Here is a 13,640-nt window from a genome sequence, read left to right as displayed (position 1 = left end):
AATGTGTTAACAAATGGGTAGAATATATGGATGTAACTAAATAATGATAAACACATCTCAGTATGTTCACAGACCTTGTTCAACCAAAAGGTTTAATACAAAATACTTGAATTTTTATATGGAATATAATATTTGAAGAAGTCTAACTTTAGAAATAGTTTATACACATTAATATCCAATAAGTGTGTAGTAAATTCTAGAAGTTGTGTCACTGATGGGTGTTTGTCAGCCCAAGAATAAACTTCTGCCATATTGAAAGTAAAGTATGTGCATAAATAGTTTTGTTCAGGGAACATTATCTCATACTTTAGTGTCTTCCTTTTTTTCTTTTAATGTTTATTTCTTTTTGGGAAAGAGAGAGAGAGAGAGAGCATGAGCAGGGGAGGGGAAGAGAGAGAAGAAGACAGAGGATCCGAAGCAGGCTCCACGCTGACAGCAGAGAGCCCAGTTTGGGGCTCAAACTCCCTAACTGTGAGATCATGACCTGAGCTGGAGTCGGATGCTCATCCAGCTGAGCGCCCCCAGGCACCCCCGCTCAGTGTCTTCCTTACTGCTAGAAAAGATAGATTCAAAAGTTTCTAGGTTTCTAATTGCAGATTGCTAAATTATCTTTTTTTATATATATAAAATACTGTATATATTCAGAGGCTAATCAACTGTTTGAAGAAAATTCAGAATCATCTTTTTTGGTCCCTTTTCCAGGCACTCATTTTTCCATTAAAAAAATTTTTTTTTTTTAATATTTATTTTTGGAAGAGAGAGAGACAGAGCACTAGCGGGGGAGGGGCAGAGAGAGAGAGAGAGAGAGAGAGAGAATCTGAATCAGGCTTCAGGCTCAGAGCTGCAAGCTGTCAGCACAGAGCCTGATGCCGGACTCGAGACTACGAACCGTGAGATCATGACCTGAGCTGAAGTCAGATGCTTAACTGAGCCACTCAGGCACCCCATCCATTTGTTACTAGTACCACTAAATAATTACAGAAAATTGCAGAAACACAAGAAATTGTATGACAGAAGACACAGGAAAGATGATTGAGTTAATTAATTAGGAGTAGTTCTGATTAAATTTCCTGGTTAATGAAACAATTTTAATTTAATTTTATTTTATTTTTTAATGTATATTTTTGAGAGAGGGGGAAAGAGACAGAGTGCAAGCAGAGGAGGGGCAGAGAGAGAGGGAGACAGAGAACCTGAAACAGGCTCCAGGCTCCTAGCTATCAGCACAGAGCCCAATGTGGGGCTCAAACTCACAGACCGTGAGATCATGACGTGAGCCGAAGTCAGATGCTTAATCTACTGAGCCACCCAGGCACCCTAATGAAACGATTTTAGATATGATCTGAAAAAGTTTTTTTCTCAATTCTAAAGAGACAGTACAGTGTGATGATTAAGAGCATAGGCCCTAGAGTCACTGTACGTTTGAACTTTGAACAAATTAATCTCTTTGTCCCATTTTTATCTTCTATAAAATTATAATAGCAGTGTCCTTTATGAGGGTTAAATCAGAGGATATATGTAAAATGCTTAGAACAATGCTTAGCACATAATAAGTGTTCAAATGTTGGTTATGATTAATAATAGTAATCAAAATAATTCATGTGACTATGTCACTTACAAGGATGGAATTATGTTATTCATTATCTATTTTTAGGAAGTAAAGGAAGTCCCATAAACAGAAACATTTATGAGGATTAAAAGAGAACTCAGACCAGAAGATATTTCTGAATTATTTATTCTTTCCCTTTATTTTATACAGGCAGACCTTGGAGATATTGCAGGTTTGGTTTCAGACCACTGCAATAAAGCAAGTCAAATGGATTTTTTTTGTTTCTTAGTGCATGTAAAGTTATGTTTACACTAAATGTGCAATAATAGCAATGTCTAAAAAATTAGTGTACATACTTTAAAAAATATTACTAAGAAGTGCTAACCACATTCTAAGTTTTCAGTGAGTCGTTATCACTGCTCACAGTTTACTATAACAAATATAATAACAATGATAAAGTTTGAAATAATGCAAGAATTCCAAAACGTGGTAGACATGAAGTTGTGCAAATGCTGTTGGAGAAATGGCACCAACCGACTTGGTCGCAAAGTTACTGCAAACCTTCAATTTTTTTTTTTTTTTTTTTAAATCTTTATTTTTGAGAGAGAGAGAAAGTGTGAGCAGGGGAGGAACAGAGAGAGACAGAGAGAGAGAATCCGAGCCATGCTCCAGGCTCTGAGCTGTCAGCACAAAGCACGACGCGGGGCTCAAACTCATGAACCGTGAGATCATGTCCTGAGTCGAAGTCGGACGTTTAACCGACTGAGCCACCCAGATGCCCCAATTTTTTTTTTTTAAAGAAGAAGCATAAAGCAAAGCACAATAAAATGAGGTGTAAACACTGATTAAGACACAAAATTGTAGTGACTATAGCCTATGTAGACATTAGGTGTAGAGATAACAGATTGAACAGGTAAAATCCTTGCGGCAGTTCACTGACTATAGTTCAGATTTTTGACTTCCTATTTGGTGTTCTTTCTGTTTACTTCACACTGTCTTTGTCAGAGTCTTTGCTTAGTCAGTATGGTTAGTCATAAAAATACACACTTTCTAATGTAATCATATAAATAAAAAACGGGAAAAATTGAGTTAAAGCACATTTTCCCTCAATCTTTTTTCCTCTTCATGTAGTCGAAATTCTGCATTCACACAAGAGGGAACCCGGTTACGACCGTCTTCAGTTGGTCATTTGGTAGACCATGTGGTTCACACTTCCCCAAGCGAAGTATTTGTGAATCACAGATCTCCATCTTCAACACAAGCTAACAGCATTGTTCTGGAATCATCACCGTAAGACCTTTTTCATTTAGCTTCCTTCTTATAAATTATAATGCCCCAAATTGTTTTATTTGAAATAATCCTGGGAAATTAGGGTGTTTGACATAAGTATTTGTTTACACAATGTATTAACATTTTTGTATTTGTAAATGTGCTTATTTGTCCCTGAGAGTTCTTTGTACTCTTCCCAACCAAAACAAACAAACAAAAAACTTTGTTTTCATTGATTCAGTATGTTCTTTAACCTTTGGTGCATACACTTAAATATTTGTGCAGATGTAGATGTAGCACTGTGGTCAGGTAGTAAGGTACTAAAAGATAGAGTTTCTTAGTATTATTCAAGAAGGGAACCAAAAGAATGAATAGACAATGAATAGAAAATGATGGAAAAATTACTTAGCAAAGGAGAACCAAGTAAGATGACCATCATACTGAAAATGAGTTGTAGAAAGTATTCACACATCATTTTTAAAATTCATTTTTCTCTCGAATTACATACTGGTACATAAATTCAGCTTCATAATTCAGTATTTATACCCCATTGGTTTAATGTACAATATGCTTACCCTCAAATTAATATACAATATCTTGACTTATTGTTTATATTAATGCAAATTAGTCCATATGCAAGTAAAAATTCAGAGTAAGAATTAGGAAAGAAAAATAAAATTCTTTACAAGAATTGTGGCTTCATATAAAGATGCATTTATTATCGAGAAGGGGTGTAGAATGGAGTGACTATGATCAGGGCTGAAGAAAGGAGAGGTCTGAAAGTGATGGGTGGAAGGGTAAAAGGACTGGTCAGCAAAGCAGGTAGGTGCAGGAGCTGGAACACCTGACAAGATACAGAGGAAGCGGTTGTCCTCACTGTCGGGGCAGCCAAGGAAGACTGGCTGAGCCATTAAGACAAGTGGAATTCAGTCTTGGTAACATGTCTTAGTCAAACATTTTGATTGTACGTGTATAGTAAAGAGGTTGGAAGGGTAGGAAAGATATACACTGCACAGTGACACCTGTAGAGAATGAGTTGACAGGAGACAAGATTGATGGAGATTTTGTTTTTGATTGCTTTAAAAATTAGCATTATAAACTTTGATTTTTAGTAAGCATATATTTTCCAATTCTGAAACTTTAAAAAGTACAATAATTAAGAACATGATGGAAATGTTAAGTAATTAAAAATGACATACTTTGAGCACATAGAAATAAACCATATAGAGGAATCTCAAAAGCCTGTCTTGTTACAGAACAATAATACCATTCCAGGGCCTAATCAAATTATCTCCATCCATTTTTTTAAAGGGCCCTTTTTGTAGAGACACTCACACATACACATGTGTATACATACACATAGAATTGAGTGTTTCCATATGTAAATTTTATGGATTCACCAATCCAAAAAAACCTTCGTTCTGGTTTCCTGAACTTAAATGGAGATGCAAGTTTAGGATAGATTGGAACTGTGCAGTTTTTGCTTCCCCATCCTGATCCACAAGAATTTCAAATGCCTGGACCTGTATTTTTCCTTGGACATGTATTTTATTTATGAAATTTTTGTGTTTTGTATTCAGGTTTGAATCTCTAACACTGCATTTGAAATTCAGCCAGTTTTAACCTTAAGAATAATGAGAGAGTTCTGAAAAAATAAGCTTAATGGTAAACAAATTAATTGTTTACAGTCAGCTTTTTCATAAATTATCTCACTGTTGAACTCAATGAAATAGAAAAGACTTTTATTCCCCATTTATAGATGAGAAGGCCCACTTAACAGGATTTATCCCATTTTATAGAACTAACATTCAGGTCTTCCCTATCTGACCCAACCAGCAGAATTTTTGTATCCTAGACAGGGCTTTGTTGTAATCCCTTGGTTGGTTGATTGATTTTTGCAATTCAGAGAAAATATTTTGCAACTTGGAATCAATAGGATTTAGTTTTATATTGGCCAAATGTGAAAAGAATTCAGACAATGTGTCAGATGAAGCACAAAGCATTTCAACATGTATTGAGATAGATCTTGAGATCATCTCACCAGTTCCCTGTTTTTTGAGTGAGTATAGGGCCTTTGAGGTGAAACCTGAGTCCTGACTTTAATTACTGCGTCAGGTTGCCTTCTTCACAAGACGAAAACACTGCTAACTCATAGGTGTGTTTGTTATGGAAACAAATAGGTTGTTTGTACTGCTTAGAATAAAGTTACCATTTATAGGCAGGGGCAATTGAAACTACAGTCTACCATTTCCTTCCTTTCTTTAAATGTTTCACAGAAGATTAGACTGTTTTAGTTTGTGATTTTCTGAGAAAAACAATAATCCTAAATTAACTTGAAAATACTTAACAGGTGCTTATTTTAGTAAATTCATACCACAAATGTTAGTATACTCCTATCAGTATGTAACAGGGAAGTTTGGACATTTCTACAAAACCATCACAAAGCATGTAAGTTGGGTGGTTAAGAGTTTATTTGAAAAAAATTTTTTTAATGTTTATTCATTTTTGAGAGAGACAGAGACAGAGTGCACTGGGGGAGGGGCAGAGAGAAAGGGAGACACAGAATCCAAAGCAGGCTCCAGGCTCCAAGCTGTCAGCACAGAGGCCGAAGAGGGGCTTGAATTTGTGAACCGTGAGATCGTGACCTGAGCCGAAGTTGGATGCTTAACCGACTGAGCCACCCAGGTGCCCCTAAGATTTAATTTGTTTGTTTTGATACAGATTGCTAAGGACAGCAACAGAGAGCTGCTTTGACTGCAGAATAAACTGCTTTCAATGCTGCTGTTGAAGTATTCATGAGGAAATTTAAAGCTGACTGGACTCTAGTAAATCAGCAAAGCTTTTGCCTACCTGGCTTGATTGACAGTTTTAACAAATCTTTTGATGCTATTTTACAGTATATTGCTTTGTTGACAGCAAAGTGCACTTAAAAGTAACATTTTCATTATTTTTTAAAATGTCAAAGTTGAAGATAAGCAAGTTACAGTAAAACCTTGGATTGTGAGTAGCTTGTTCTGGGAGTGTTCCACAAGATGAGCAAACATTTCTTTAAAAAAAATATTTTTTTAATGTTTTATTTATTTTTGAGAGAGAGAGAGAGACAGAGTACCAGCAGGGGAGGGGCAGAGAGAGAGGGAGACACAGAATCCGAAGCAGGTTCCAGGCTCTGAGCTGTCAGCACAGGGCCCGATGCGGGGCTTGAACTTGTGAACTGCGAGATCATGACCTGAGCCGAAGTCATATGCTCAACTAAGCCACCCAGGCGCCCCAATGAGCAAACATTCCTAATAAATTTTAACTTGATAAACGAGCGATGTCCTGCAATACGAGTAGTATGTGATGCCAAATGTCACATGATCACAACTGAGCCAATGGTTCTTCTCTCTGTCTCGGTGACAGATTGTGGGTGATCATCTCCTTTGCTCATATGCTCAGTCTCAGGCCACAGTGTTTAGCAGATATCCGTGATTTTTCAGAACATTGGAAGATGCCCACAACTGGCACTAATGTATTTTTTGTCACTTCAAAGCACCTACAGACAGTCCCTTGCTTTTCCATGCAAGATTAAATTTAGGAATACTTTCCTTCATTCTAGATCAGGCTGCCTGCAGATAATGGACCCTTTCCTCTGCTGCCTTATTGCCAGTTACAGTAAATACTGTAGTATTAATACTGACAAAAATTTATTAATACTGTACTCTAGTCAGCATCCCTGTGAGCATGCAGAAAAAATTCCATTGAGTCAATAGATAGCAGTGATTCCCCTAGTGATAGTGAAAGTTGTCCTGCAGGATAACCCTCCTCTCTCATCTCCCTCACACCAGCCATGAAGGTTTTCAAAGGTCAGTGCAAGTTAATTTGTTTACTTTTCTTTATATTTTGTATTTTCTTTATTCGTATTATATTACAGTAGTATAATCATTTTTTATGTGAATATTTTTGGGTTGTGGAATGAATTATCTGAGTTTCCATGATTTCTTATGGGGAAATTTGCGTTGACATACAAGCGCTTTGGATCACAAGCATTTTTCCGGAATTAAATATGCTCACAAACCAAGGTTTTACTATATTTGTATTGAAAAACCCCACTATGAGAGTTGGGCATTGGAACACTTTTGGAATTATATTCATTCCCATCACCCTTTCTCCATTCTTAATGTTCAGAAGTTAACACAAGTGGTAATTTTTCCTCCAGATTTTTTATGTGGGTAGATTTTGAACATTACGTTTCAAGTTTTGTTCCCACTCAGCCCCCCTCCCCCACCATCATTTAGGCAAATTATTGGTTTTAAATATATTAAAACCATTGAGTTAGAAGTATGTTATTAGGATTTCACATGTAGTCATGTTATCACTTATAACTTTCTATATGGCATGATAGAAAATAGTCTTGGGACATTCTCTGTTAAGTTCTATTGAGGCCTCAGATACTGTCAGATAGGTAGGTTGTTTAGCTTTTCTGTTTTATAAATTGGCTTCTGAGAAGCATTGTATTTGGAGAAGAGTCCACTGCTACAAATAGTTTGAAACCTCTGATTTAAAATAGCTTTGTTCCTGTTTTTTGCAGTTGTTTTGATTAAAGTACAACTGTAACATGATGTTGAGAGCACAAGCTCTGGATTCAGACTGGGTTTAAAACTTGGTTCCACCACTTCTAATTACGTGAGCTTGGATGAGTCATTTTATCTCTGTAAGCCTCAATTTCCTTACCTGTAAAAATAGGATGATAATATCTTCCCCGTAGTGTTGCTGTGAACATTTAATGAGATGAGCAGTTAAGCAGAGAAAAAGTGTTTGGTAGATGTTAGCTGTAATAATTGTGTAATTTAATTACTTTGGGAGGATATACTAGTAGGTAGGCTTTAAGAATATTATAGCCACATATCTGTCTGCATGTTTGAAGTATGGATGTCTAGTTGAATACAATGAAGAATTCTCCAAATTGTCAACTTGATCCTTAGGCCCTAATCACAAGAGACTCTTTACAGATTTCATAATCCTGAAGTATCAAACCCATTTCCTTGGACAGTCCCATGCCTGGACTGTCCCATTCTAGTCTTACCTAATGACTCACCTCAGCTTTGTCCACACCTTATGAATTCCTTTCACTTAAATCTTTCTTAAAGATTTGCCTTCATTTTGCCCTTCTGAGCTACTGCCACTGAAAATTTTATCTCCATACTCAGCTTGACCCAATTCCCATGCCAATCTTGATCAAGTCTAGCAGCATACAGTTGACCCTTGAACAATGTGGGGAGTAAAGGGTGCTAATGCCTGCATAGTTGAAAAGTCACATATAACTTTGGACTCCCCCCACATTTAACTGCTAATAGCCTATTGTTGACCAGAAGCCTTATTGAGAACATAATCACTTGATTCACACATAGTTTGTGTGTTACATGTAATATGTACTACATTCTTAACCAGTAAAGTAAGCTAGAGAAAAGAAAATGTTAATTAGAAAATCGTAAGGAAGAGAAAGTACATTTACAGTACTGTACTATAAAAAAAATCCATGTGTATGTGAATCGGCACAGATCAAACTGTGTTGTTCGAGGGTCATCTGTGTTATGGATCCTGCAAATACCAGACCGCTCTAGGACTAGGAAATAAAAGAACCAAAGGAGCTGTGACAGGAGGAGATAATCAAGCTATGGGGACTCAGAGGATGCACTGTATTTGATGATGTACTTGTGGCAGCAAGACCAATCACATAGGTCCCTGGGCTGCTGTAGCTGCAGTATATTTACCTGCCATCCATGTCTGGCAGATACCTGTATTACTTACTTTTGGGAGCTAAGGTCAGGGACTTGAAGTTTGGTTGAAACCAGGCATCTCAGGTCTGGGACCTTGATTCTGAAATGGATTCGTACTGATGTAGTAATATGAGATTTTCAATTCTAGTCTTAATATCATATCCCTGAGGGTTTATATGCATTTTTTAAATTTATTGAGCGTTTATTAGTAATCAGTCTGCAATGGTGTTTACTTTGAAGTACTGTAAATGTTACTATAGATTAGCCAATGTGTCAAGAATCTTGAATTTTGGATCAGAATTTTATCTGCATCTTAACATAGTATAAGTATAGGATAGTAGAGTTACTGTGCAGTAAGAGCTGGGATAGCACTAGTGACTGTAGTTGAAAGAGACATGTGCTCCTGGTATGCATCTTAGAAGATTAATCTTAAAATAATCCATCAGTCCTGTCAAGTTTGTATTAGGGTCTACCAAGAATATGGTTTTTGCTTATTTTCCAGTCTTAAATTACAATAAATTTTATGCTTCTATAAAGCATAAAGAGTTTCAGAGTTTATCTTGCCCACTTTTCTTTTTTAAAAGTAACTAAAATAATCCCTTTAGGATTACACTCCTTTCTATACTCTCCTTATAACAGATTTTTTTCTGCCTCCCATCTTTAAATTAAGCCAAAGTATTACCAATATTTGTAAGACACCAGCCATAGCTCTGATGCCCACTTTTTTCATTGGTTCCTATTTCTCTAGTCCTGTCTGAACTACCTAATAGTAGATGCTGGCTTTCTCTTTAAGTCACAGTTCCCTTCTCTCAGGGGAACTCTTTTCTTTTCTTTTCTTTTCTTTTCTTTTCTTTTCTTTTCTTTTCTCTTCTCTTCTCTTCTCTCTTCTCTTCTCTTCTTTTCTCTCTTCTCTTCTCTTCTCTTCTCTTCTCTTCTCTTCTCTTCTCTTCTCTTCTCTTCTCTCCTTTAATTGTTTATTTATTTTGAGAGAGAATGTGAGCAGGGTAGGGGCAGAGAGAGAGAGAGGGAGAGAGAGAATTCCAAAGCAGGCTCTGCACTGTCAGTGTAGAGCCCAATGCGGGCCCGAACCTACTAACCATGATATCATGACCTGAGCTAAAATCAGAATTGGATGCTTAACTGACTGAGCCACCCAGGTGCCCCTCAGGGAAATTATTTCTAATGGGGCTGTGTTCCATTATGCTGTCTGGTTGTTCTTCCAAAGCATATTATGTCTCTTCATTTTGTTATAATTAGCAATTGTAGGTTTTTTGTTTGTTTAGTTTTGCCTAGAAAAGTTATCTTTTCTTAGAACTGGCATATTTAATGACATTATTTTAAAGGTGTTACAATTTCTAATTATAAAGCATGGTTTACCTATGAAAATCGTTTTCCTAGATAATTGAATAAGTAATAAATTGACTGCACTCATGATCTCTACATTAGATATGAAGGAGGAAGTTATCATTTGTTATAATAAAATTGAGTTAAATACATTTGGAATAGGTCTTTTTTTTTTTTTAATGTTTATCTATGTCTAAGGTGGGGGGATAGAGAGAAAAGGAGACAGGCTCCATGCTGTCAGCATGGATCCCAATGCAGGGCTCCAACTCACAAACCATGAGATCATGACCTGAGCTGAAGTTGGATGCTTAACTGAGCCACTTAGGCGCCCCAGAATAAGTCTTAAAATGTAACTGAGAACCTTTGTCCAAAATAAGAATTTCAGGAGTCTGTGTTGACATCCTTGATTACTTTGATAGACTGTATTAGTAGAGACACAAATAGATATAGATGAAGTTTGGTTCTTGAACCTAGAAAGGGCAAACAGTTACCGGGGTTGTCCTAGGAAAATACATAATTAGTCTGTAAAAGCTCCCAGACCAACCTGTGTGTCTTCAACAATCAAGCATCTGGAGAGCCTGGCCATCACTATTTGAGAAGTTATTTTAGCAAGAAAGTTACATAAAACAGTGAGAGAAGGTAGGTAGTCCTTTTCCTGAAATCCAAAATTAGTGTTTTTTCTTGTGTTATATCTTGAGTAAGCCTCTCCATGTGTGCTGCATTCTCCTCCTCTTCTTTAGAACTTAGCTTAAATCGAATCCAAGCCTGTATGCTTAGGCTCTCTTCCTATCTGTGGCTTGCCCTGGACTTTGCTTAAAGGAGAGATTATACTCGTATACCTGCTGGAATCTGGCAGGTAACTGTGGGAGGAATTTATGTGGACTGGGATGCCCATGGCCCATCTAAAGGCAGCAGCTAGTTCTTGGCTTTGACCAGTGGTAATGCAGATCCATTCTTTCCAGAGTTTCTAGGTATTCCATTCTGGAAATCTGGATACATGTGTAATTTTTAAAATGAGTCAATTAACTCATATTTTATAAAGAAAAATTAATGGGCCAAATGTATGTTGGCCAAAATTGGCCCATAAGCCATGAATTTGTAGCCACTGTTTTAGGGTTCTAATTAGAAATGCATAATAGAAATAACTTCTGGAGTTTTTTTGACCATATATGCCTAATCTCTAACCTCAGAAATGTAAATTGAACAGTTTAAGCAGAATGTCCCATATGTCAATACTGTCCCTCTCTTGAACTGAGTATTGTCATTGTTAGGCCCATACCTACCAGATTTGGCTCACTTAAATATTGCACTACAGATCAGACGTGAGTTTGTCTCAGTTGTATATTTTAGGATTGGTATGTATTAGGCTGTTGGCTGGACCACGAATAAAGAAAAGCTGATCTGACTCCATTCCCAGCTGATCTCAACCTTACACTCTGCCCTATAGATCTTTGGTTTTGAGGCTGTTTCCCGTGTATGACAACTATATGCAAAACTAGGAAAAAAACCTTTCTCTTCACCTTGCCTAAGTTACTTATACTTAACCCTAAGTAAGGGATAAGACCTATTGATTGATTGATAGATGTGGAGTCCAATGACTTCTGGTATTTGAAAAGTCTTGAAAGCTTTTGGTCAACTGACTTTTAGAAATATCACATGTGAGGCTGTGCCATGGATGTCCATCTTTATGTGTCCTAACCCCTTGCAGCAGGCCATAGTTGAGGTACATGACTCTATTCTAATCTGTGGGAACAATTTCCTAGACTAGCAACAGTTGAATGTATTAGATCTTAAAGGCTTGGGTTCTTGGCAGAAAACTAGTAGAATAAAAACGAGTGTGCTTGGTACCTATAATCCCTGACCATCAAGGTAGACCTCAAAGAAGTTTTTGCTGAAAAAGAGAGGTATATTTTTTGATGCAGTCCTTATAGATTTATTAGAATTTGGAGTATTTTGTTCCCTAAAGATTTCTGTGTAGAAAGTTAGGCTGAGTGGACATTATGGTTTACCTACTAATTTAGTGATTAACTTTTACATTATGTAAATTTGGAAGGACTATATTCTCTCTTTTTTAAAACTTTTTTTAATGTTTATTTATTTTTGAGATGGAGACAGAGCACGAGCCAGGGAGGGGCAGAGAGAATCCAGTGGGGGAGACACAGAATCTGAAGCAGGCTTCAGGCTCCGAGCTATCGGCACAGAGCCTGATGCTGGGCTCGAACCTACAAACTATGAGATCACAACCTGAGCTAAAGTCGGGCGCTTAACTGACTGAGCCACCTAGGCGCCCCAGGACTATATTCTCTCTTTAGAGAAACTTCCCTGGAGGACCATACAGTTATACCATTCATTCCTGATAATTGCTGACTTCATTGGTACTAATCAAATTTTTAGCTTCGTTACCTGTATCTACCAGGTATTTAGCAGTGAGCCTCTAAGTAAGCTTCACACCTTCTGTACCAAAGGAGGGCATATATGTCAAAGAGCCACTCTGACAGTAATCTCTGTGTCTGTTACCTTGGGCTAAATTATGTGGGTATCAAATTATCCCAATTTATAGTGACAACAACAAAGGTTCTCTTTTTCTTATATCATACGTATATCATGGGTCAACTGTGGTTCTACTCCATGTCATGTTCATTCCAGGACCCAGACTGCTGTTTGGGGCATGGCTAGTAAGCATAATGAATCATGAGCTGTTTTTTTTTGTTTTTTGTTCTTTTAATGTTTATTTATTTTTGAGAGAGAGAAACAGAATGTGAGCAGGGGAGGGGCAGAGGGAGAGGGAGACACAGAATCCCAAGCAGGCTCCAGGCTCTGAGCCGTCAGCATAGAGCCCGACGAAGGGCTCAGACCTATGAATTGTGAGATCATGACCTGAGCTGAAGTCAGAGACAAATTGACTAAGCCACACAGGCGCCCCCATGAGCCGTTTTTAAAGTCTCCTTTCAAAGTGACCACTTCTACTCCTGTTTCATTGGCCAAAGCAAGTCAGATAGCCAAGCCTGATATCACTCAGAGAGGGGTGGAGAATAACTTTTGAACAGTAATACAGTCTAATGCAGTTCCACTTCCTTAAGTTCTTACAGCTGGTATCTTGGGCATCTGTTGCCACTCAACACAAAAAGCAGGAAGTGGGTGAAATCTGTGCCTGAATTGCACAACAGCGGCCATTGACACCGCAGCTATCAACTCTCTCGTTGGACCTAGGCAATGGGACAGTCAGTAATTTTTTTATTTTCCAAAAGACCTCCTGGCATTGCAGAAATAAATAATAACCTCAGGAATGGTCACCGCTCTTACAAAGAACCATTTCCCCTTACCTGTTCTAGCTTCCACAACTTCCCATGATGTATGCTTTCTAGGATGCAAGTTGAAACGCTGGTTCCCCCTCCTGGCCTTTGTGAAAACTCACAAGTAATGTTATTACATATACTATGCTCATTCATAAAAGCTCCCATTTTTAGGGGTGCCTGGGTGCCTTGGTCATTTAAGTGTCCGACTTTGGTTCGAGTCATGATCTCATGGTTGGTGAGTTTGAGCTCCGCATTGGGCTCTCTGCGCACAGCCGGCTTCAGATCCTCTGTATCCTTCTCTCTGCCTCTCCCTCGTGCACACACCACCCCCCTCCCCCCCGCCACCAAAAATAAACATTAAAAACTACCGTTTTTACCTTGAAGCGTCTTCTATCCTTCCTAGCTCTTTTTATCGGTTCTTGCTGCCAC

At 37.8% G+C, this 13,640-nt stretch overlaps 1 protein-coding gene across 6 annotated transcripts in view; it reads left to right on the top strand.

Moving 5' to 3' along the window:
- Positions 1 to 13,640, top strand: part of PTPN4 (protein tyrosine phosphatase non-receptor type 4) — a 229,257-nt gene that overhangs the window by 168,917 nt on the left and 46,700 nt on the right. For all 6 annotated transcript variants that reach the window (XM_042954198.1, XM_042954195.1, XM_042954196.1 and 3 more), the window contains one exon: positions 2,678 to 2,836. In XM_042954198.1, coding sequence (XP_042810132.1) covers positions 2,678 to 2,836 — 159 coding nt within the window. The remainder of the gene's footprint in view (positions 1 to 2,677; positions 2,837 to 13,640) is intronic.

Source organism: Panthera leo, chromosome C1 (assembly GCF_018350215.1).
Source record: "Panthera leo isolate Ple1 chromosome C1, P.leo_Ple1_pat1.1, whole genome shotgun sequence".
NCBI classification, from domain to species: domain Eukaryota; kingdom Metazoa; phylum Chordata; class Mammalia; order Carnivora; family Felidae; genus Panthera; species Panthera leo.
The sequence above is the reverse complement of the archived record's forward strand: the minus strand, read 5'-3'. Positions and strand labels throughout refer to the sequence as shown.